Here is a 25066-nt window from a genome sequence, read left to right on the forward strand (position 1 = left end):
CCACAGATGGTATTCAGTGCGCAGGGCAGCTAAATGAGGAAAGTGTGAGAATAAGTGGATGGTTAGGCTGGTGGAAAAGGGAAGTATTGAAGAAGAAAAAAGTGTCAGAGCGGATAAATAGAACGCAGGAATGGGCAAGAATTAGATGACCTTTCAATAAACTAAAAGAAAATGAAAAACTACAAAATAAAGATATCAAAGGAAAAAAAACAATAGAAAATCTACTTTTGAATCACAAAAAGATAATACTGTATTCCCTTTGTCTTCATCCGGGCCTAGTGTTCTGGTTGGTCCTTTTAAAGTCCAGCCCAGCTCAACTACAAAGTACTGGTTTCCATGTACGTTTACCTGGTCAAGACTACAGTCACTCTGAACAGTTCAAGTCTTATTCCAATAATACAATTTTGAATTTTGAACTCAAGTAGATCAACAACAAAACAAAGACACAAACAAATAAAAAATAATACCAAATGTAATATTTGACTGAGGACTCTATTGCTACAAGATAGACACATACACACACGCACCCCCTACAATTACTACTACTCTACATATTACTTAACATTCAAAGAGTGCTAGAATCACTGTTCTGTCATTATTGCTCTGATCGCCATCATTTAGACAATCATTTTGCTCTTTCTTGGTCCGTGCTGAACAGTAACAGAGCACAAAAAAAAAAAAAAAAATACAACCTTAATTATTATTATTGCAAGCAGGACGTGACTTTCTGAAAACAAAAGTAATAAATAATGCAGTCCTATGCTGCACTTGCTCTCTCACTTTCCAAACAATCCAATCACACAATAGACATTAAAATTGCAGAGGGAGTGTAAGATGAGTGTTCCTGTGGTCTTGGAGTTTATGTTGAGAAAAATCCCCATTGAAACAAAAAAGAAAAATCAAGAGAATGAGAAAGAGGGATGAGGAAAACAAGATTGAAAGGATCTGTCTCATGTCAGTGCTGGTAACAAGATATAATCCTCCTGGTCTTTGGAGGCATGGGGGGAATCACCAAACGAGAACCTACTCCCCAGCCAACGGCTTTAACTTGAGGCCAGGAAACCTACTACTACCAGGACTAGTATGTCCTCCACTGCCAAGGAAATGCTATCCACCCAGATACAAAAAAATATGTTTTTGTTCATCCTGCTCTGGGTCACAATGAAATGGACTGAGACTGAGAAAATATCCATGTTGAAATTAAGTTAGTTTCAAGTTGAGTCAGTTGGCTTTGAATGCAGTTGAACTCAATGGGAAGCTGGTTCGTAAACCGAAGATTGGTATGGTGTGAGGAGTTCAAGGACCGAGGACAGTGGAAACTCTCCCTCCTGTAGCCCAGGACAGACAGTACACATGGTTGGCTCTCCATTCACTGCGTGTTATTGCTATAGTCCTGAAGGTTGTGGAAAAATGTGTTATACCTTTACAAGTCTTTCAGGCCAAACCCAGGTAGTTCATACATGACCTCCCCTTCTATATACTCAGTCAAGTTCTGTTTTAGTTAAAAGGAGGGAATGTAGGGCAGAGCCAAAAAGTGTGAGACGGTGTCTATGATTGACTGACTCTCTCCCTCATGCCACATCTCCCCCCCATAGTTTTCTTCTCTATACTATGACTAACTGGACTCTTTTCTGGGTACAGGGGAGAGGGTGGCTGTGGCAGGCTCAATGCTCGGTGAAAGAGTCTGTGGGAGCATCTGAGGAGACGTCCTGCTGAACCTCTGGAGTGACGATGCCTTGATGGAGCTTTTCCAATGACTGCTTCATCTGAGGGAGATAGATGAGAGCTCAGATTCATGGACATATATACTGTATTAAACTGTTTTTTAAATGAATGCAATCGCCTGTCTTTTTCAAATCACTTTGCCTCGTTATCTAGTGAGAATGAGTTGTAAACCTACTACAATTTATAGGTTCCCGAATTCTGACAGTTTGTGGTTTCATGGGTGTTGACTTTTTAAGCTAAATGAATGTGAGGCATTTATCCAACAAACAGCTGAAGAGCAGCTCATCTGCGCACACGCAGGCCTTGATATCCACTCATGGGCTAGTGCAGAATTGAAAAAACACACACACACACACACACACCTGGTCTAGCAAGGTGACTGAGGACTGGAGTATCTGTTGCCATTTGCTGAGCTGCGCCTGGTGGAACTGTCTCTGTAGCTGCAGCACCTGGGCCCATTCTCCTGCAGACTGGGGCAGTGGGCTAGTGGGAGGGAAGGGGGAAGTATACATTAATGATGTTGAACTCATCATCATCATCATACCAAATAAAAAGTGTGATCAAATCTTCTAGTTACCTATCACTCAGGGAGTATGAATGCCATGTCTCCAGTGTGTGGGCAGCCCTCTCCAGGGCATACAGCTTGTAAAATAGCAGCATGTTCAGAGCCACTAACACCACCAGACTGATGATGGGAGAGAGGAAGAAAGATAACAGAATGAGAAGACGATTTCTGAATAATGAATGAAAATGTAAGTATAAGGAAACACAAGGGAATAAGGGCTTGGTAAATGTCCTATTGAGAAATGACAACTAGCCGAGGAATAAAGTAGATGATGCACAAAAACAAATGGCTTTTAATGATAAAGCTACTTACAAAACATGATGGATCCTACATAACGTCTAATACATTTTTACATCCAAGCAGACATTGAGAGTCTGGTTCAATACAGTACCTGACACAGATCCTATGCATACAAAAAATGCAGAATTGAGAGCGAGAGAGAAAGAGAGGAAGAGAGAGAAAGAGGCAGACAGACAATTGGAATACGTTAGTATTTAGAGAAGACCAAATCACATGATGAGTCCACCAGCTCAAACAAGGAGTCAGGTTGAGGGAGTATATAATGGAAAGCTAACATTAAGGCTACACATTGACACCGTATCAGAAGGTATGGCATGAATGTGGTGGTTTTATAAGTTACTTATTTGTGAACTGATATTGTACCTGCATTTGAATCACATAATCTAGCAGCGGTGGTGTCTCAGGTCTAATTCATCGCATGTTATACTTAAACAGCCGTGGAGCCGCAGTTCGTAGTAGTTAAATCGACACATATTACAAACACACTTGTGTACACACACATGCATTACAACTCACATGAAGCTGACGATGAGCAGAATGGTGGAGACGCCGCTGTTTCCACCTCCGTGTGACATCTCTCCTAGCCTCAGATACTGTCCACCTGTACAACAAACCAGAGCAATGGCTTTACAGGCATATATAAATCATATCAAAGCTCAGTTCTAATGTCAATGCAGGGTTTTGACAGAGAGGAACAGGTAATGCCTGTTCTAATGCTTCAAGCTAGTGTGTGTGGAGTAATGTACACATAATTTGGCGCGTGTGACTTTCATCACTTCAGTTCCATCCCCAGTGTTCAACATAGATACTTGCCAGCTTCTCTCCTGTCCCTCTCCTCTCCAATCCCTCCAAGATTCACTCCTTCCCTCTCTCGTTCAACCTGCCTTCTGGAGCAGGTGCGTTTGCGCCGGCGCAGTGCCGGGGGGGTCTTGGCTGCGTCAGCCCCCACCGCCTCACCAGTGGTTACGACAGTCACTTCCGACTGAAGGAGGGTTTCCAGCTTCAACACCTCACTCTCTGACGGTGGGAAGAACCACAAAGTAAACAAGTAGAACACAGTGTAAAGGGGTCAATTATTGGTCAGCTAGGTCCCAACCCTTGTCAGGAATTTGACTCCAATGTAAATATAATAATACATTTCAAGGTTATTTTACAGTGTTGTATTTTCATATGTTAATACACAACTAGTTTAAATTATTCACTTTTTGTTGAATAATTTTAACACTAGGGAGAGCAGGACTTGAGTTTCTTGAAGTAATGTGACTGACTAACCCATGTGTCTGTAATACTCCTCGATGCCACTCCAGGTGTTCTTCTCTATCAGGGCCTTGACTAGGCTCCACGGCTGCTTCCTGTAGCAGATATCTGAAGACACCCTGAAACCCAAATACTTCTGAATCAATACATCTTTACAGCACAATGTACAATCTGTCAATGACACTATATGAACATATTAAACTCTTACAACATAATTCCACAGTCAATAATAACCTAAGGCGCTTAATGAAGTTTTTGTTTTTAAGAAATACTGTAATACTCCAAATACGGGACTTCGGAAGAATAGTGATGAATGATCTGAATATCTAAATATCGATTATATTATTTTCATAGAGACAGTTCAGTTATCTACCTGAGACGGCTTTTGTGCTTGTTGACTGAGGTGAGGCAGTATCTGTGGACAGTGTAGAAGTAGTCCTGGTAGGGAATACCCGAGGTGATGACCTCAGAGTCAACTACAAAGCACTCTCCACGTGCACTGCTCTTATACAATGTCTGAAACATAAGAAAGGGAGCAAAGGCTGCCTGTCAGCTATACTAATAATATTGAAAATAATATTAGAAATTCACAGGCAAAGCTACCATTGTAAAATTTGACTTTGGGCAACACATTACATTAAGGTTATGTTATTAGGTTATATGTTAGGTCAGTGGTTCCCAACCCTGGTCCTCAGGGAACACCTGCCCTGCATGTTTTAGATCTTTCCCTGCTCCAACACACCTGATTCAAATGAATGGTCATAAGCAGGCTTCTGCAGAGCTGGATAACGACCCATTCATTTGAATCAAGTGTGTTGGAGCAGGGAAACATGTAAAACATGCAGGACAGGTGTTTACTGAGGACCAGGGATGGGAACTACTGTGTTAGGTTATGTAAAGTGTACAGATTTCTGACATCAATTGACATTTCTTTATCATTTAGTAAAATGTACACCAATAATTATTACGTTTTTATATAACAAGACCAAGCTAACGGTCATGAATAATTGGCTATGGAATAAATATACTCCATGGCCCTCGCTGTCAGACTGACCTGGGTCTCAACCACAGGGGCGGTCTTCGGTCCTAGTGGGTTGTTGATGGCGATGGTGTAGCTAAGCACCCGCCTGGTGTTCCCACTGCTGATGTCCTGCTGCCACTCCCCCACTGACAGGTCTGAGAGATGGGGAAGGTGGAAGTGAGCAAAGGAAGAAAAGCAGATGTAAGACAGAGAGCAAGTCAAAAAAAAAATTGATAAGAGAAGGTGAAGAGGCCAAAAATAAATAAATACAATCCCACAGATATGAGAACGACATGGAAGGAGAGATGGGAGAGCGCAAAAGCAAACATTTTAGAGAGATGGTGGAGGAGAAAGGAGAGAAAGAAAGGGAGACACTCAACATGCATTCGCTGTGGAAATGCCCCAGTTAACGCAACACAATGCCCCAAAGCTAGAAGGGGGCACAGCCAGAGAGGCCACCAACCAAGTGGCTTGGCCCACATTAATAAACTCACACAAAGAAAGTATGTCTCTGAGAGCACAAAAAGAACATCATTTTATGCTTTCAGAATGACTCTTCATCAAACAACAATTTTTTTTAAGTGTTGGAAACAAAATAGGGAAGGAATCATTTATTTTGGTTTAAACCTAAATACAGGCTGGAAAGAGTAGAGTTAACACAGCGTAAACAAATACCCTGGGTGGCTCATTAGTGCTAATCTTGGAATACAGAAGTTTGTTCTTTGAGACCACAAACTCTCTGCACTGGAGGCTAAAAAAATGCTGGCTTACGTTCTCAGATCATGTCTTTTCGTAAGTGACCAAGTGAATTTCTACTGGTGATAATTTTGTTTTCTAGAAATAACATGGAGCAGCTAAATGCTGATCAAGGGTGTTCAGTAAGTAAGTAGACTGCACAAAACTAAATTGATCTTTTGAAATCCTCAAAACTAACTCCTTTAATAACTTTAGGATTGTTAGTGTCCGGAGAGGACTTATTTAGCATACCTTCCTATTTAGTATAATTTAGTATAGTTTGATTTACTGTGAATGTGGAGTGCTGTTCAAGATTGTGTTTGTTAGTCAAGGAAGGAAAGAGGAACTGAACATGACCAGGTCATGTTATTGTTTTAGTTTAAAGCTCTTTGCTCCCAATAACAGAAGTTTAATTCCTTAATGCAATGGGCATTTCAGCTTCCTATGCTGGACAGGATGAATGAACAGCAGTATCAACGGGCAGCTTTTCAATTCTGGGTTAGAACTTCCTTCGATAGAATTTATCAAATCAAGCATCATTGTCTTGCCTTCAGTGTTCACATGAATTAGTTAATGTGAGGTTGCTAATACACTAATAGTCAACTGTGCGACCCACTCATGAAGGGTGTGTGAACTATGAATGGAATGCCTTCTTTTCCTTTATATATATATATATATATATATATATATATATATATATATATATAGTCACTCACTACGTAGGGAAGGTAAAGCATTGAATATACAAATCTAACTGGTTAAAGTAGCTAGCTAAGTTGAATTGTAAAGTCATTTACATTTTTCTAAAGTCTGATGTTTGAGACTTGGACTAGAATAATATTGAGGATGGGAAAGGTGGTGGGGGGGACGGACGACGACGACAGGAAAAGCAGTAACCTACATGTTTTCAATACATTGTATGACTTTATAGCAAAACGTGCTCAAGTTCAGTTTGTACATATAATTGCACCCCCAGTGTTACAATGTCAGTATTACAACGTAACTTTGAAAGACAAAGGTGTGGGAAAGAAAGGAGAAAGGAAGAGGTGATGCCTAAATTGTCTCGATTGCAGAGAGAAGCTTTACCAGGCCTGTGTGTGTTTGCGATACAGACCTGTGAAATGGCGCTGGGAAAAAAGGTGCTGGATGAAGTGTGTATCGGCGGAGAAGAGCAGGTCGTGGAGCTTGTCTACACTGATGTGCACTGCCCTGTTGATGTGCAGCCGCCCGCTCAGGTCAGCACAGAACGACTCCACCTCACCTGAGCATGAACAGGAAGGGGTTGGAACCACCAGCTAATACAGACAGTTGTCCTAACAAACTCTCAAGATTGGACTTGAAACGGAACCCTTCTGAACCCTGTCTCCGCAATGAAACTTAACCAGTTGTCTCATACCATAAATGAGATAGCAGAAACATCATGAACACAACTTTGGTTGAGGTCAAGACCACATTATGGATAATGGTCTTATATATCAAGGCTATTTTGTAATGTTTAATAATGCATTCCTTTAGCAGATGCTTTTATCCAAAGCAACATAGAGGGGAGATTTGAATCTTTGAATCTTAATCTGCAGTCAAATGCTTTACAACTAAGCTGTACCCATATAAGGTTATGTAAGCTATGTCTGGTCTATACTGTATGTGTTTCAAATATCAGTAGTCTAAACTGACAACAGACACTTCACTGATCTACGAAAGGAAGATAGGTAAGTTGAGACCAACCCCAAGGGGGGATGGTGAGGAATTCATTTGATCTCCCATGTTTTCATAGTCTGAAAACAAAATCAGTGTGTTTCTATGGAACTTAACTGATTTGTGGGACAGACAGACACTCACTTTCTTCCTGTGTGTCAGAAGAGTTGCTAGGGTCAGTGGGAAGTTCCTCGTCATTAGTGATGTCCAATGACGAGAGGTTTCCCAGACTGGTGGCTGAAGGGGGCAACATGTGATTGGTCGACTCGGACAAGCTGTCCCCACCCTCCTCCACATTCTGAGGATAAAGAAGCATAATTCATTACCACATGGTTGCTAGGGAAATGACACCAATCTTAACTGCAGTAATCGTAAACTGGTGATATTGTATTACATAGTTTGTTAGAACATATGTAACAGATCTACATACTCAACACAGCTTGATTTTCATCAATCAAAACTGACAGTGATTTACAGTAAATAACAATGCATGTTTGAGACACATCACTAGTGACAGGTGTATTTTTCTTACAGGATGAGACACATTAGGCAACACTCGTGTGTGTGTATGCATTTATGTGTGTGCAACTTACAAAAGAGGTGGTGGTAGAGGTGGGGGCAGAGCTTGTGTGGGTGGGGGGAAGCAAGCTTTGAGAACTGGGGGGATATGGCTCCAGGGGGTCTGCGCTCAACTGGCGCCCTGCCAAGAGGGGGAGCTCCAAAGGCAGACAGGGAGAGACCATACTAGGGGGGAAGGAGCCCCCAGCACTGGCCAAAAGCGGGATGGCAGCCTCACAGGGCACCAGGGAGGGGGGAGAGCTACCCAGGGAGGGCATAGCTACAGAGCCAAGATCCAAAAGGTCTGAGACAGACTCATCTCCTGGCCTGTGGGAGAGACAAAAGGATGGGTACAGAGTTAAGGATGGGTCCAGAGTTGGGGGGGTGGGAGAAGATTATGAGAGGTGGGTAAAGTAGAAAAAGAAAGCGATCAGGGAGAACAAGGGAGGGAGCGGAAATAAAAGTAAAAGTGACCAAAGAGATGAACAGTGAACAGAGAGAGACTAAACTAGATAAATGCATTAAATACGTTTATTTTGAAGGATCATCAGCACTTAGGACAATAAAATCAACACACAAATGTAATCAAATTAAAATAACATGTTCAATAACATGCCACTTACACACACACAACACACTTATAGTACTGACTCACAATAGGCCGTTCATGTGTTCAGTGGTGGGTGCGACATAGTCATCATCTTCACTTGTGAGGCCCAGCTCTGTTCCATAACACTGGTGAACTATATGCCACAGCTCCTTTGGCGAAAGGGGCTACAGACACAAATTAAAAATGTCACAAACACGGAACCTGTGACAAAGCCAAATAAAAATGATTGACTATCTTACATCACCCAACTATGTTTCTTACTATCTGTCATTCATCTGAGATGATACTACAAAGTAGAAACACTTTGAATGGCCTGAAGTCTTATCTAATGTGTCTGGATGAGACTTCAGCTGTGGACTCGATTCTGCTCTTAATTACTCGCACACAATAGAACACATAGTTGAGTCATGAAGGGTTTTACTGGTTACTGACTTGGAATTAGACTCATATTTATTACACACACAAACACACAGGCGAGAATGTAAAGGTGTTACCTTGTCCATTAGTGCATTCTGCCACAACCTGAAAATCATCATGTAGCTGCGATCCCTCGCCCCGAAAGAAGTGAAGAAGTGCTAAGACAATGACAGAGTGACAGAAGAGTCATGAAGAAGTCAGAAAAGGAGAGAAAGAGTATTCTTTTGATGATATTTTGTCCAAGCAGCATACTTGTTGTACATGGTATTACAACATAATCAAAGTTATATATATATATATATATAATTTTTTTACATCTTCCCACAATTGTCATATCGCTGTGACATTTTTCTCACATGAAATTTGATGATTTCTCAAGGTAAAACCCCACAAAAATATAGCAAGTAAAAAGCTGAGTCTCCGGAAACTCACTTTATCGTGATCAGTGCTGATCTGGATGGCATTGGGGATGAGCTTGGCAGTTTTCTCCTTGGTCAGGGTCGTCACGTCCTTCAGCAGGATGGTGATCTAAAATACCAAAAGAGAGAAAGTACAGCAGAAGATCAAGGATTAGAACTGCATAGTTCTCAGAGTATTTTGGTGGTCAAGGAACAGTCTTGTCTTTTTCTAGCCACATTATCGCAACCACCAGGTACAGACTCCTGACTACTACAGTGCAAAGACAACTCCTCAATGACAGCAGTGCATTATACAGTACAGCAAATCAATGACGTAAGTTCAATTAGCGTTATGAAACTAATGCAATTAGTGTATCTTGAATAAATAACGGAAGTGTTGTAACAAATAAATGATTTGGTGTTTGATGTTGTATATTTCTATAGAATACAGTCATAGGTTACACCTATGACAAATAGAGATCATTCATTTCTATTTTAACACACATTTCCTTCTTGGCAAAAGCAATGTATGTTTTGGACACAAGTAGTATCTACATTTTCTTTTATCTTTGTGCATGTGAAATAGAAATGTGCAGCAGGTCAACACGCACAGGCTTGTTTATTTAGCGAAAATCGTGTTGGGCCAGGGAATGTTGGATAGATAGCTAGAGAATGTTTGCATAATCAGCATCACTATCCCTGGGTCATGTACATTTAAAAATAAGAATGTGGCATTCCATTCACAGTTTACACACCCAGCATGAGTTTTTCACATAGTTTACAAGAGGCCATGTGTCGCAAACAACGGTAAAAAACAACAACTGAGACATGGTATTTGAAAGGATTCAACACTGTGCAGTCAGCCTACTTGCCTACATGATTAAACTTGCCTACTTGATGAACCTTGTTGAAATCTACTTCTAGCTGCTCTGTTTCTTGTTGGTAGAAATTCCCTTCAACATGTCTGGAACAAGGTGCACTTAGTAAAGAAGTGTCTTAGGGGCCAACTGTTTTTTTATATTCTGAGAAAAAAAAGTTACAATTTCTAAGAATTAAGTCAGAATGTCAGGACATATCAATGATGGGGCACCCAGTATTTTGGGCCAAGCTAGAATATGCCCAACTGTGTACTGTACACTTTACTGTAAATAATGTCCTACATCTAAAGTAAAGTGTGCAATTGTGTTGGCATATACACTATACTGTGTATGTATGACTCACAGTGGTCTCCCAGCGAAAGATATTGCTGTAGAAGCAGAGCCAGTTTTCAGACAGGTAAAGACGGCCCTGGAGCAAGATGTCCTTCTGCAGTGCACACGAGTAGTCTGTGGAGGAAGAGAAGGCTGTAAACATCCGTTGTTTCCATCTGACACCAAACCATTGTTACAGGTACAAATGAAAGATGGGGAAAAAAAGAGTTGCCACCTCACACGCACAGTCTTGTATGACTTACCCACTATGAGTCTCTCAGTCTCTGGAAGTTTCTTGAAGAGCTTACGGAAATCCTCGTTCCGTTGTTTGTAAGTGGGACTGAGAACCTGTGAAAAAGAGGGAGGAAAGTAGAGATAAAAAAATAGCATTAAAAAACTGAGATAACTTTTTCATTACTCGAAAGCTAAAACTGACTGGCTTTTTGTAGTTGTTAAAAATTAAATAAATAAAAAAACGTCATAAATGAAGGCGTTAGAGAAAGTTTGATTCTAAAATGCAGCACAGTCAGGACTAGAGTTGTGGCAAAAAAAATCTGTGTAAAGGGGAGCAAGACATAGGACAGATAAACTCTGTTCTAAACATTGACTGACCCTATTTTATCATTTCAAACTGTTTTACTCTCTCTACAGAATGCCACCAGCAGAAAAAAATGTGTACAACCATCTAATGAGGGCTATATTGAATACTTACATTGTACCAGCTCTGCATTTTCTGAAAATGAGAGAACAGCACATGACTAATGATGAACAGCATCAAAACCTTGTATTTGATTTTTTTTTTATAACAGTCTAGTAAAGGGAGAATCTTTACATAGGCTACACATACAGCAAATTGATACTTGAATGTGACCTCTGCACTCAAACTGTTGGTAAACTATCAGGCTATATCTAAGCCTGGAGCTGCCTAGCAAGAATTTCTGTCAATGTCTCATCATCATTGTTTCATCAGGTATTCTTCAAAGTTTTAGCTACTATCAAACACAACACTCCATTAATGACCACACAATCAACACAACATTGCGGCAGTTAGTGGGGCTGCAAACGACTACTATGACTGGAAATGCTACCAGAGCATCACCAGACCAATATTTGAATAGTTGCTATTAAGCTCTGGCTCTGTACCTTAGCATTGCGGCTAAAGTGGCGAGATGCAAGGGGGTAGGCAGAAGTAAGGGAGGAGGCAGAAGGAGCAGGGGTCTGTGGACTGTCCAACCCCCCACTTCCTCCTCCTCCCCCACCACTGCGCTCCCCCCCACCTTCACCTACTTCGTTGGTTTTGCCACCACCCAAGACTCTCCGTCGCAGAGAGGGGGAGCTGCCGGGGGTGCTGCGAGGAGAGTTACTGGCTGTACTAAGGAGAGGAGGAGAGAGAAGAGAAAGGGCAAAATACAATAAAGTATCTTATTTATCATGACATTTATTTACATGGAAAATACACTAAGGTAATCTAATAGCCAAGTTTGCAAATCCATTTACTAGGAATTATGCATGCTTCACACTGTGCATGCTTCCTTCACATGAACTGTTCTTTTTTCAATTACATGTACAGTAAGTTCTTAACATCCTTCCCACTACAGAAGGACAATTACATAATACCACATTCAGCCCAAGGAGCACATGCATTATGCTCATGCTTATAATAAGGTAAATGTTTAGCATATGACTTGTAAAATACAGTATGTGTCCATTTCCCAGTGAATTATTGTTGATTCCAACAGTTCCAACTCCATACAAACCAGAAATTGGCAATTGAACACCAAACTCTTTAAAGCATACTGATTTACTGTAAGGTACACTTAACTAAAACAAATTTTTAAATGTGCAATTTTAAAATCACACAAATAGAAGTAGCAGTTTCTCTGACACTGCATATGGACCTACCGTTTTTTTTAGATATTTTATCTTCATACATCTTGTTTTGCAATTTTGCTTAAAAATGTCTACCCATGAACATTCAAATGCTGGCTTATTACTGTAGTTGCTTCTTACTTTACTGTCTTATTCTCTTTTACTTTCCATCTCCTTGACCATCTCTAGTTTCTTAAGCAAAATTGGCATTAGTAACAACACGTGGAGTAGAAAGAGTAGTAACTCCAGACTCAAAGTTGTGAATCTTAATACGGAGTCAGAGGCAGTGGTCAAGAATATCGGCAATAAAGCAGCAAATGAAGTGTTTTTAGAAATAAAAAAAATTGTAAAAAATCAAATTTATATAAATAAATATATATGCATACATATAAAATAATAATAAGTAAAAACTCAAATCATCAACTAAGTGCAGTAGAACTTGACGAACCATTGCATGACATCGAGCACCAAGACTACCTCCAAGGAGATTACAGTAGAGATGACCTCCTTCAAAGACACCGTTAACAAGCTTGTTGTGGCCACTCACGAAGAGTCCTCGCGTACCCGTTAGAATCTGTGTCAGTGTGTTTCCAACTAAATCCTCCACTCTAGCTTGAAACATTTAGAAAGGCAACATGTTACGTTTATTCTTAAGCTACAGCAGTCTGGCATAAAGCGCAAAGGCATCAAGACATGGTGTGAGTTAAAATAATGAAGAAAAATAAATAAATAACAGCGGGACAACTCGTTTTACAAGCGACACAAAAAAGGTAGAATAAGGCATTACACATAGGTAATGGCAGGTGATGCTTGCAATCTACCTGAGAGCAGGATGTGATCAACAAAGACATGGACGATGGTCTTTCTGAGGAAATGATATGGGCTTTAAGGCTCTGTTATGGCCGACTGAATAATATGATGAACCGACCGAGCACCAGCAACCCAGAAGTATGTACATGTTCCAGACCCCGTCCTGATTGTGCATCCCAATCACAGTTCCAACCATCTAATTTTCCCGTAGGATTAGGGATAGGCTACCATATATTGGCTTTAACCATACCGAACGCACAAAGAAATAAGTAAACAGAAGATTGACGAATGACTTGACCGCCCATTAAATGTATTTCCACGTTACTTATTGACAGTCAACACGTTAACAGTATTTAAGAATCATAATCACTTACTCGAACATATGATGAGGTGTTCGCTTTTAACCTGATGTCGTACACGCTTGTTTACTGTGTCAATATGGCACCGGGTTTGTGTTCAGTGCAGTGAGCCAGCAGACGCTTCACTGTCCGTTCTTCTGATGTCTGTTTCGTTTGGATTGAAAAATTCTCTGCGAATGGAATCACGCCCAAAACTCACTGCCAGATTTAGCTTTCCATCAAAGAGAACTACTTTACGCAGCCATGTACCCGACTAACGCAAGGGGTTACATATTCAATTGACGTTGCTGCGCCCATAATCCCTGCGTAAAGGGGGGGGGGGGGGGGGAGGGGGCACCGCGCGAGATACCTACCACATAGGCTACTGAAACTGCTATCGTTGAACTGAACCTCATGGTTAATCTACATGGACCGGTATTAGGCTACCTTGGCCCAAGTTTACAGCATAGAGGATCCACCCTCAAAATGTACCTGACCAGAACTCTGAATTTGAAGCTAGGGTCTACTGTAATCCACACTGGGCTCAGGCAGTCCAACATCTCCCCTATTTCTCTCTATCCCTTTAATCTGTTTTTCTGAGGATCAGGAATGGCAGCCATAATCTCTGCAACCGTGAAGCAAAATGGAATGACAAAATATATTGAGAAAGAGCACACTAATAAAGAAAGGATAAATTAACTATCCGTTTTTTCAGTCAGTATATGAAGGGCAAATTGTAATACATTATTGTTCCAAAGAGAAAAATACATCCTTTTAAAATGGGAGGGATGGCAAATCGCTATAAAGAGATCACAAGTCTTTGAGCTCATTAAGAGAGTAGTGCTGTAGGTCTGCACACAGCACATTTTCGAGGTGAGCATTCTGCTGAAGCCAGGACCTGTGCCTGGATTGATTACTTCACTTATCTAATCTATAGGCCACGTTAACTGAGTTTGCAAACCCCCCAAACAGCTACAGACATTTTCAAGACAGTTTGCACACAATGGCAATACAGACCATCAAGTCAGAAAAATTATGAAAATAGATCAGTGTGTTTTCTACCTACCCCATAAGCCACCGCCCTTTCAGTCACTGACCCAATGATCAGTCTCCTCAGGTTTAATAGTCGACCATCCTCACCCCATCTGTGGGACTGTACGCTACCCCAATAGCCCCGATTAATTGTATGAAATAGTTTTCTTCCAAAAATATGGTTAAACTTACATTTTCTTTGTGTTTCCTTGCATCAATGGGTAGGCTACAAATTACCCCAGTCACCCCTACAATGACAGAGGAAAGGTCTGTGTCTATTGTAGATTAGGCTTACTTTGGCATGGTCATTTAATGTTTGTCATAATCAAAATTCTCTCGTAAGAAGGGAGATGGGTTCTCAGACATGGACTTTCTAAAAACATGATTTTTTTTTTAAACCCCAGAAAATAACATTTTGTAGTTATTAAATCAGTCAAAGAGCAATGTACTGATGATAGATTTGTTAAGATGCAAAGCCTTTATAGTTGTAGAGCTTGAAGAGATTATGTACTGTAAGATTGGTAATTTATATAGCCTTAACACAGCCTCAAAAATGACCTTCTAAAAAAGGCTAACTTTATGAAGTGCATTAACAGTCTTTACAAGCCACAACTGTAAATCCCTTCTAAATTCTACCACTTAGTGTATACACAATCTAAAACAGCATTTAAAATGTATGCAATTTGTCTATTATATAAAAGTATTCAAATAAGTAAATAATCAATGCTTCATTAAAGAATATAGAAAACTGGGTCAATAAACTGGTGGGTAAATGACAAGAACAAAGCTACAGCTGTTCATGCAGAGGATAGGAAAAGGCCCCTCTCTCTTCCCAGATAGCCCTTTGACAGGCCCATACTGCAGCACCAACAGAGACCCACATCCATTGGACAGAGATGACATCACCAGCCAAAACAAGGCCTCCTATTGGCCAGCAGTGATGTCATGCATCATAAGCAGAATGTGTGGTGTATAAATCGAGTCTCTTGCTCCTTATGAATGGCTAGGCTATGCTTGTAATACTGCTCAATATTTTTCCAAGTACTTTTGGATATCAGCCTTTTGTTTTGCAACCAAGCTCCTCTCCATCTATCCACTAGTAATATTCTATTTATTCATCAGAGTGTAGGCTGTTATGTCGTCAGAACAGAGTAATATCTATTACAACACAAGAAAAATGCTTTTGTACAGGTATATCTGAAATGTGATCTCTGTACTGTGTATAGCCATGCATGACCCCACAAGCATGCATACCCAACATAATCAACTCCGACTAATTCGATTTTAACATGATCATCTCGCCAGGCTTCTGTGTTTAATGGTCATCTTGTCTGACTGTTTTAAACTGCCATTACTGAAAATGAAAGTGAAGTACAACAAATTATTTAAAGGCTGTCCTGTTGGACAAGTATTAAAATCACTTCCCCATTTTGTCCTGTTATTGTGCAATCCAGTAAGTAATTCACAATTAGCTAGATAGCCACTGAACTAGCATTAGTCTTATAAGCAAGTTTATTGATAGTAATGTTTGTCATTAAGATTCTGAGCGATTTATGGAAATGTAAACTAACTAAAACCTTTAAAGATATCTGCCCCCTTTTAAAGACTCCTGCTACTGACTGGTACACCCTTTGTTGATGATAAACTTGTCTAACATACTAGTGTGATCACGGAGATGTAATACATGTAGTCTGTGGATGATCACTATTTACCCAAGCAGCGAACAGACTTAAGCCTGACCTACACAGACAGTCTAAGAAGATTTGTACTTCTTAACTGGATCTGATAAGTTTGTCTGTGTAGACAAACAAAAGTCTGAGTTCCATCCAGATCTGAAAATGTGTCAGTTGGTCCATTGAGATGAGACTACAGTAGTCCTTATAAAAGTAACTCTGCAACTCTTCCAATAAGATCTGGCCACGCTGGTTCCATACTGACAATCTGAAAAGTTACCAGACTCAATGTCTCACCATATTGCACTCCTTTAGGTTTCAAGGTTGTGAGACCTTTCTGGGAACTGACCAACTCTGAGATCTGGAAGGAGTGTAAGATTTTAGGCTATCCAGACAGCCTCACAAATCTAAAACATTCTTTGCAAAATATGCCATGTGGAGACATTACTAAGCCTTGGAGGGGGAGAATGGCACTAACCTGCAACTGTCCCCGTCAGAGTCCCTACTCAGCAGACTCCGGAGGGACCAGCGGGAGTGCTGGCTGGTCGATGAGCTACGCGACCAAGACGAGCGAGATGGTGGCAAAAGTTGACCGTGTGAGGGTCCATCTTTAGCAAACTCCTCCCTCTCCTTGTGCCGGGCTTGAGAAGGGGAAGGTAAGGGACTTCTCTGTTTAGCATTCTTATTCTGACCCCCATCCTGCTCCTCTTCTTCTACCTGTGTTTTCACCAACTGCTGTTCATATAAGTCCACCTGTTGTTTCTCTTTATTGCTTCTCATCTTGGTGGAGGTCCTAATACGGTGGGGGCGTTGCTGGTGATGACGTCTGGGGGGTCGTGGGCTTGGTGAGTGGGACCAGGACTCAGTGTCAGAGGATGGGGGGAGAACAGTCAGTGTAGGGATGGGATGCGTCATTGTGCTAGCTTTTGGTCCCACTGAAGACAACATCATTGTCATTCTTAAAGCTCTAGCCACCCGTTTGTCATCTCAAATCCTGATTAAGAGGGCCTTTAGAGAGAAATTGGTTGGAGGTTCCAGTCAGGGTAACAGCTCCAGTTCCAGGGAGAATGTTGGTATAAGATGTTCCCATCAGCCAACAACTTCTCTTCACTGCTTTTGGTCAAGGTCCAAAGTTCCATCAGTGTTTCCTAAATTCAATTCTACAGTCTTGTTTATGCCCCCAAAAAATGTTTTTATACTTTATCAGCTGATGTCTCATCTAACCACTTCACTATAGTGATGCAGCAGTAACATATACGGTTGTAGTAGGGGGGAAAATGTCATCTTCACTCTCTAAAATGTCCTTCTTTTGAGAAATATTTGACAGTTAACCTGCTTTCTGGAAATACTGTTCTCTTCATCCGTTGCCTGCGGTTTTGTCCTCTGCACATTTCACTTAGTTTAGAGTCTTCTCTAAACTCGTGTCTCTGCCCGTTCTTTTTTTGTTGCAGTGTAGGCCTAAACAGTGCTTCAGTTTCATTACTGCAAAAGTTGAACAGAAGAGATATGGCTGGAAAGAATAAAGCCTTTACTCATCAATAGTTCTTGTTCTCCCTGACTAACCACATATAAAAGGGCCTCTTTCAGGACACTGCCTACATTAAAACATTTAAAATTAAACATTCCACTAAGGCTAGATATTTTGGGAAGTCTTCTGTTGTCTGACACTCTCATAAAGACCAGTTGCTGGCTCACAGGCAATCACAGACATTTTAACCCTCGTGCTGCCTTCGGGTCACATGACCCAAAGGTTCATAACGAACCATCGTTGTGTTTACCCAATTTTACCCAATACAAAAACAAATAAAAATAATTTTATTTTAACCATTCCTATGTGGGGGGTCTGAGACAGCCCGACAGTTAAAAGAAAATGCTTCACTTTGTTTTTGTATGAGGTAAATTCGTCGCAATACGACGGTGGGTCACAATGACTGATGGGTCAGAATGACCCGAAGATAACACAAGGGTTAAAGCAGATGTTATATAGTCAGATAAATATACAGGTATTTATAGAAGTTCAACTGTTCATTTGCATGACTTGTTAATTTGGATTTTGCAGCTTTAGCTCCCTTTTGATATTAAAACAGTATTCAGTTTGACCTCTAGGTCACAGTGCTACATGGCAAAAATGATGACATCCTTCCAAATACTTCCAAGAAAAAAACATTATATGATAGAACAGTGGTTCCCAAAGTAGGGGTCGGGACCCCCCCGGGGGGGTCGCGAGATGATTTCCAGAAATCAAGGAACATTTTAAAACAATTAGAAAAAGCATATTTTAGCCATGCGGGGGTCGCGAGTCACTGGCACCATTATTTTAGGGGTCGTGGGCTGATATGTTTGGGAACCCCTGTGATAGAACACTATTACTGACAGTAATGTATAGGCTACATAACGCCTATCTTGCAAACCATAAATAAGATTGCAAGGGACATGAACAATGCCACCATGGGTAGAACTATATGGGTAGAACATTTCCGGAACATTTCCCAAAGGTTTCCTGGAATATTTCACGATACATGTTTCTTCTGTCATTCATTGCAGGAGTCACAAGCAAAATGTTTACAGTTGTAATTGGGTGTAATACAAAATGTATTTTAACCTACAGTAACCTTTAAAAGGTACAATAGGTTAAAAAGAAAGGAAAAGAAAAACGTTTTGTCCCTATGAACATGTTGTGAAAGCTAATGAGGCCCGCAGAGAGTTGTTTAGCAACACAGACCGTTAACTGCTAACTGGAATACCAATTTCAGATTTTCGGAGTTACCCACTAATTTCCAGACAATTATGTTCCAGCAATCCTGTTCCTGAAATTTTAAAAACCATTGTCAATCAAACTCGAGCTGGGGTAAATCTGAGAGTTCAGGTAAGATTTGGAGGCTCTGTTTCTCATATCTGAATTGATTTAATATATAGTGCCCTAAGGTAGGCCTAGGTGGAAACTACAGATAAAGTTCATTTGAGAGCCTGGGATAACAGTCCAATTTCATAGTGTGGATTCAGTGGAATTACGATTCACTGCATGCTATTTGCATGCTTAAATCGAATCATCCGTTATTTACAACACCACATTGATTTACTTGAAGACAATCAAGCGGAACCTCCTGGATTTAGCCCAAAGTGCACATGCATTCTGAAGCTTGACTTGATGAGGTGAAGATATGTAACAAATGTCAAATAGTGGCTAGTTCTAACTCACTAGCTAGTGCGTGACCATGGAGGGAGAACTCCAATGTAAACAAATTCCAATGCGGGTACCACTGAAGCCTAAAACAAAGGGCATTCAGGATTGACAGCGACTACAGTAAGTATTTACTCATCTGTTTGAACAAGAGCAATCTTGGCATGGCCTTGTTTACTCAAGGTAATCTATCGTAATCCAGGTCTGACCTTTCCTCCTCTGGCTTTCTGTTTTCACACAGCCACATCGTAAACTAGCTATAAAAAAGGATAAAAAACCATCTAACAAATTGCATGCGGGTTTACAATACTGTACATCAACAATCCGACGGTCAATTTAAATTATATTTTGAGTGTATCTGTTGCGGATAGGCTAATGCATGTCAGCTGTCACCAAAATAAACTGGATGTAGCCATTATCCTCAATTTTGAATTAAAACTATAGACAAACAACATAGCCTATGCTATAAAAAGGTATTTTTACAGTACCCTTTACTTACTCTTTTACTTACCAAAAATAATGCTAGTCTAGTAGCTAGAGCTTGGCTACTAAAGATGTACAAATCATGACTGGTTTTGCCATAGCTTCAGAAACAAGCGTCTGAGTTGTTAGCTAGCATTAGCTAGCTGTATATTTCAGTTCCTACCTCCCATTTGATGAATTTCCCCCATTCCGAATGTCCTGCTCGGCTTCGCAAACAAGCCGAGTGACGGTGCGAGATGTAACGATAAAATCCCCTTTTTCACAGGAACACATCAGCATCCTATTTACTTGCAAAAAGAGGCTAGACTAGCTGTACTAGCTCTAGTTATCTAATCTATCGAAGCGTACTGTAGCGGCTCAATACAGCACAGGTTCCCAGTATTAGCCTACCCCCCAAGACGGATGACTACCACTATCATTAAAGTAATGTATGTCGAACTATGTCAAATATGTTTATTGTTCAAATATATCGATCTAGCCATGAATAGCTGGCTGGTTGGCTAATTTTAGAATTTAGCCACCGTCTAGGCGACCAACAATAACTTTTTTGTTGATGTACTATCGTACAACGGAATCAACAACGCAGTCGCAAAATAAGTTTAGACGGGAGGGTCACCGAAATATGGAACCGGAATGTAATGGTATTAAATATTCCCAGTTTTATTTTAAATGTGTTTATATATGTATACATATTTATTTATTCGCCTCCTTTGTTACATATAGGTTTAAATATCAACAATGGTACGTAACTTGGGTAGCTAAAGTGGTGCCATAGACTAGGAACCCCTATTAAAGAACTTTGTGGTACAGTCTGGAAAAAATAACGGGTTCTAAAGATGGGCAGAAATGTAAACCAATTAGAGGTGACTTGGTACTGGAGCTGGATAATCTATTGGTCGAAATCATCAAATAAAAATCGTCAATAATCTATCATTTTAAGTGACTGTATATGTGAAAATGACAATTTACATACTGTGTTAATATGAAGAGAGCTGCTTTTGATCAAACTAATAAAAACTGTGACCATGGCATATCCAGTTTTTAACAGGTTTTGCAAATGAGATTGGACCCTGGACGGCATTGCTATTTTACAGTAGAATTATATATATAATTACATTATACATTAATGACTTCATTTTCATTATACATGTCAGGTACCTCACCTTTATAATTCTGGTCAATTGTTGCAATGTAGTGATCCTCTGCATTTCCACTGTCTCACAGTGACTTCCAGTCCATGCAGAATGTGCCAGAGCTTAGGACAGGTCACCTTGTACTGACATTAAAGCAGGGAGAAGAAATACTGACACACGGAACAGCATTGATAGGGTTATTAGAACCTGGGCCAAAGACATACAAGCTAAATGTAAATAATCCTGGCAATAAATCAGTTATAGTTGGTTTAACAGGGCAAAAAATACAAATAGCCCACTCAATAATATTATTTTTTAAGATTTAGGTAGAATTGATTAAACATATTTACTCTATAACAACATGTCAGAGGAGACAATAGGACATCACCTCAGTATGCAAATGCAATTTTAACTCAAAGGCTTAGAAAATCCCCCAAATAAATAGCCTATAATAGCATGGTTCTACAATTAATTAGCAAAAATAATGTAAAATATTATATGTTTTTAATAAAAGTAACATCCAACCAAGAGAAATAGCCTACCTTTCTCATGGTTAAATAGCAATTTTCAGTCAACTGCAGTCCATTAGACATTGCGTATTTCTTCAAAATAAATTAGATTCAAGACTGTCATAGGTCTGTTTTACTGAACTGGCTATGGTCCATCCCACCAGGTCACAAAACGTGCTGTGTTGTTGCCTTCTCAGTGCTGAGGAACTGGAAACCCGATCTGATCTAAAAATAAGATCCACAGCATGTGTGGTTTGAAATTGAGTTTGGGGGAGGGAGAGAAAGAGAGAGTGATCTATCAGCTTTTTTATACTTTTTTCCTAATGTTTTGTCCACCTCCTGTTTGTTTGTGTGTCACGTGTATGCATGATAGCCTAAACAACCTTTTTGTTGAGTCAAAGTTATAAAACACACATCCCAGGAGGCCAGATGCTCTGTGCTTGACATCTCAAATCAACATCCTTGACATATACATTGTTTAATGCCTAGATGTGTATCTAAGTTTGTTGAATACAATCTTTGATAAAGACAAATATGTGAATATGGCTTGATGTTATCAAAGTCAATAAACTATTATTTGATCTAATAGGCTATCTTCCAACACGTCAATCTATGTCAGAAGTTGGACTTCAATGTGCAATTTATTTTTTCAACCTTGTTCTCCCTTGAATAGCCTTGTGTTTTACATGCTGTTTGACATTGAACGTGCTTCAGATCCCGATAAGAGACTAAAACATCCATCCAGCCAAATCAACCTCACCTTGAGATTGTATTTGGATGTTTGGGGACAGATAAACAATGCAGGCGATTTGTAAGCTTGAACATAACTTTCAGATCAAATGCAAACATGCCAAATCAAGCAGTTAGGTGAATAAACGGTTGCATTGTCTAACCAGTTATTAACATAGTAAATATACAATTAGGCCTATTGGCCCATTAAAAGTTAGAATCAAAGTTGATTTACCTATTTAGCTCATGTAGGTACACATTGCATGCAAAGTTGCTTTGCACATATTGGTCAAGTTAATGAACACAGCCAAACATTCATTGTTATGTTGATTTCAGCCTAACATTTCTTCTTGACCTGCACTGCACTCCAAAAGAGTTTGGACGGGACATAGGGATTCACACGGTCTAAATTTAGCTTCCTTGCATACGATCGGGTGAGACTGGTAGAACGTGAAGAAAACCTACATGAGTTTTACACATTTAACTCCTAAGGAAAATTAAGTTGTCATTAAGACTTTTCGTAGAGAAATAGCATTAGGCGGAGCAATTAGTGTCTCCAGTAGGCTATATCACCAATCAGACAAAAGTTGCGCAATTTAGAGATTGTCAACAAGTAACCTAGTCTTGAGAAACTAAATTTCGAATCACCCAGACTTGGAGGGATAATATGCTCAAGTCACTTCTGATTTTATTCATTTTATATGGTAAGTCATTTCTGTAACATTATATAAAAACATTGGAATATACATAATATTTAGTATCATTCAGGTTCTCTATAGTTCATGGTGGATGATATAATGTGTTATATATTTATGTGTTCTATGTATCGTATTGAGCTACACTGCCGCGTTTATTAAAGTTACTGGTCAGTGCCTGATGCATATATTCTTTAAAATTGTGGACTCATCTGTGTATATGTATGCATGTGTGTCAGTTGCAGTGCCTCATTGCCATGGGGGTTGTGCAGAGGTGGACTCGATGACAGAGGCTGTGGCAGGGGAACGTTTTCTTTTAGGCTGTATCTCCTGCAAGAAGAGAGAAGAGGTCCCTGCTCACACTACTGTGGATTGGCATTTCAGACCCAAAGGAGAGGAAGAATTTATTCATGTGAGTAGAGAGTCTGTACTACAGAGGGCTGGTCACAAATCAGCCCATAGCTCCTCGTAGTTTAGCAATCTGACTTACAGGGTTTCAAAGATCTGTTGTAACATATTTTCCCCTTTCTCATCATCCTTTATTCTACTCCTACTTTTATGGTGAGACTCAGAAAAGACCAGAAAAGGTTCAAGATTCAAAGGACATAATAAAACATAACGAAAAAATCTCAAAAGTGTTTGTTTCACAGGTATTTCATTATGACTACCCTAAACCCACCATCCTCTATGAAGACTTTGAAGGCCGCCTGGAATGGCATGGAACAGAGGGGACTCAGGATGTTCAAGTAGGAGCCATCTTTCTTCATAATGTAACCTTTAACGACACTGGAACATTCCTCTGCACCGTCCAGCGCATGCTCTTTCTCCCATTGGACAATGAGTATGTCACTGTGCAGAAGGAGGTGGAGCTAAGCGTGGTGGCTGTTGGTTAGTTGTGGTATTCTTTTATTAAACAACTTCATGTTTATAATGGTTATGTATTCTTGTGCTCTTTAATGTTCTAATGTTTTCCTCTTGGTGCTTTCACAGCCAATCCGGAGATGACTGCAGTGATATCAGAAATCATGATGTATGTACTGATTGTAGTGCTGCAGCTTTGGATGATCGTGGTGCTGATCTATTGTTATAAAAAGATATCTGCTGAGCATGAAGCTCGGGAAGCCCGCAAAGCCCTTAAGGCCCAAAACCGGTAAGCCTCCTACATTAACCTGCAATGGCAGTCTCAGACATTGTTGGGAATACACCTTTAATACTCTCAACTGAGATGTAGCACAATCAATCAATGTCCTTAGCCCAGAAGTTTATTTATTTTCATTTTTTATCAGGATCCGAATGAGTCCTGGTGAAAACACACATTTTCTCGATACTCTCACTCACTCACTCACTCATTTGTTGTTTTTTATTTCCAGACCATTAGAATCAAAAGACAAGTGTGATGGGGTGCATCTGGAGTAATTTACATCATGGTGAGTATTTTGAGAAATAGTCAGCCTCTATAATGTTGTTGTGATTATATTGGACAGTAGTAACAGTACAACATTTTGTAAAAGTAATACATTTAAGCAGTGAAAACTTTTTTGTGACTTGATGTTCTATCTTCTCAATTTATGTCCAACAGATCTAAAGACGTGAAGATATATTATGCTGTAAGCAAACATACAGTATTAACATGTTAACCACTCTCTTAAGTAACCATAACCATTTTTAAAGATTACATTTTTCAGTGCCTGATAGTTGTGTGAAATGCACAATAAAAGTGAAGTGAAAATTTTAAAGGATTTCCTGTCTAGTGTCAACACAGTTTACGGCTAAAGCAAAATGTCCCTACAGTGTTTACATTTTTGCTGAAATGTTGTTGCGATAATGTATTATATCACTCTTTGTTGTACAAAACAGTGTACACAGTTGACTATATGGGTCATATAGTCACACTATACTGTATCTGTATCTTTAAGGTATCCCAGTATTCATATCTTACAGTCTGAGACTCCTTGCCTATTGGATGTTACTCGGAATCTTAAAATTACAGAACCACAGTGTGCTTTAGGAGACAAGGAAGGGTGTTTGAAGGGCATTGTGTAACTGAATCTTGTCTGTAGTGTCTCCACCCTCCTTCAGGTCTGACTGTTACTTTGTTCAACTGCTACAACCTAGCTCCATCACAATAATATACCAACACAAG

General features: G+C 39.9%; 2 protein-coding genes across 2 annotated transcripts; one reads left to right on the forward strand and one right to left on the reverse strand.

Moving 5' to 3' along the window:
• Positions 1-456: 456 nt before the first annotated feature.
• gramd1a (GRAM domain containing 1A) lies at positions 457-21635 on the reverse strand. Its single transcript, XM_067237578.1, has 21 exons — positions 21533-21635; positions 21021-21133; positions 16672-17675; positions 11615-11843; positions 11184-11204; positions 10735-10819; positions 10503-10606; positions 9316-9411; positions 8961-9041; positions 8512-8630; positions 7892-8183; positions 7443-7596; positions 6718-6864; positions 4902-5023; positions 4221-4363; positions 3863-3966; positions 3404-3607; positions 3107-3191; positions 2303-2410; positions 2088-2208; positions 457-1766 (listed from the first exon to the last, which is right to left on the reverse strand). Exons 3-21 carry the CDS (start codon positions 17148-17150, stop codon positions 1665-1667), a joined length of 2796 nt encoding a protein of 931 aa, XP_067093679.1. The 5' UTR covers positions 17151-17675; positions 21021-21133; positions 21533-21635; the 3' UTR covers positions 457-1664.
• A 1005-nt stretch (positions 21636-22640) lies between these two features.
• On the forward strand, positions 22641-24659 carry si:ch211-225p5.8 (uncharacterized protein LOC555567 homolog). The gene is made up of 6 exons (XM_067238152.1): positions 22641-22932; positions 23163-23335; positions 23574-23811; positions 23914-24073; positions 24294-24350; positions 24503-24659. The coding sequence occupies exons 1-5, from the start codon at positions 22896-22898 to the stop codon at positions 24337-24339; spliced, it is 654 nt and encodes a 217-aa protein (XP_067094253.1). The 5' UTR covers positions 22641-22895; the 3' UTR covers positions 24340-24350; positions 24503-24659.
• The last annotated feature ends 407 nt before the right edge of the window (positions 24660-25066 follow it).

This window comes from Osmerus mordax, chromosome 6 (assembly GCF_038355195.1).
Source record: "Osmerus mordax isolate fOsmMor3 chromosome 6, fOsmMor3.pri, whole genome shotgun sequence".
Lineage (NCBI taxonomy): Eukaryota > Metazoa > Chordata > Actinopteri > Osmeriformes > Osmeridae > Osmerus > Osmerus mordax.

What these genes read in the sequence shown, in the direction of transcription:
- si:ch211-225p5.8 (XM_067238152.1), top strand. Translation starts at nt 22,896, where the DNA reads ATGCTCAAGTCACTTCTGATTTTATTCATTTTATATG. An exon ending in GAGAGGAAGAATTTATTCAT is followed by an intron (nt 23,336 to 23,573) that starts GTGAGTAGAGAG and finishes TTTGTTTCACAG; the next exon opens with GTATTTCATTATGACTACCC. An exon ending in GCCCTTAAGGCCCAAAACCG is followed by an intron (nt 24,074 to 24,293) that starts GTAAGCCTCCTA and finishes TTTTATTTCCAG; the next exon opens with ACCATTAGAATCAAAAGACA.
- gramd1a (XM_067237578.1), bottom strand. Translation starts at nt 17,150, where the DNA reads ATGACAATGATGTTGTCTTCAGTGGGACCAAAAGCTAGCACAATGACG. An exon ending in ACTTTAGCCGCAATGCTAAG is followed by an intron (nt 11,205 to 11,614) that starts GTACAGAGCCAG and finishes TCTCATTTTCAG; the next exon opens with AAAATGCAGAGCTGGTACAA. An exon ending in AGAATGCACTAATGGACAAG is followed by an intron (nt 8,631 to 8,960) that starts GTAACACCTTTA and finishes TTGTGTCTGTAG; the next exon opens with CCCCTTTCGCCAAAGGAGCT.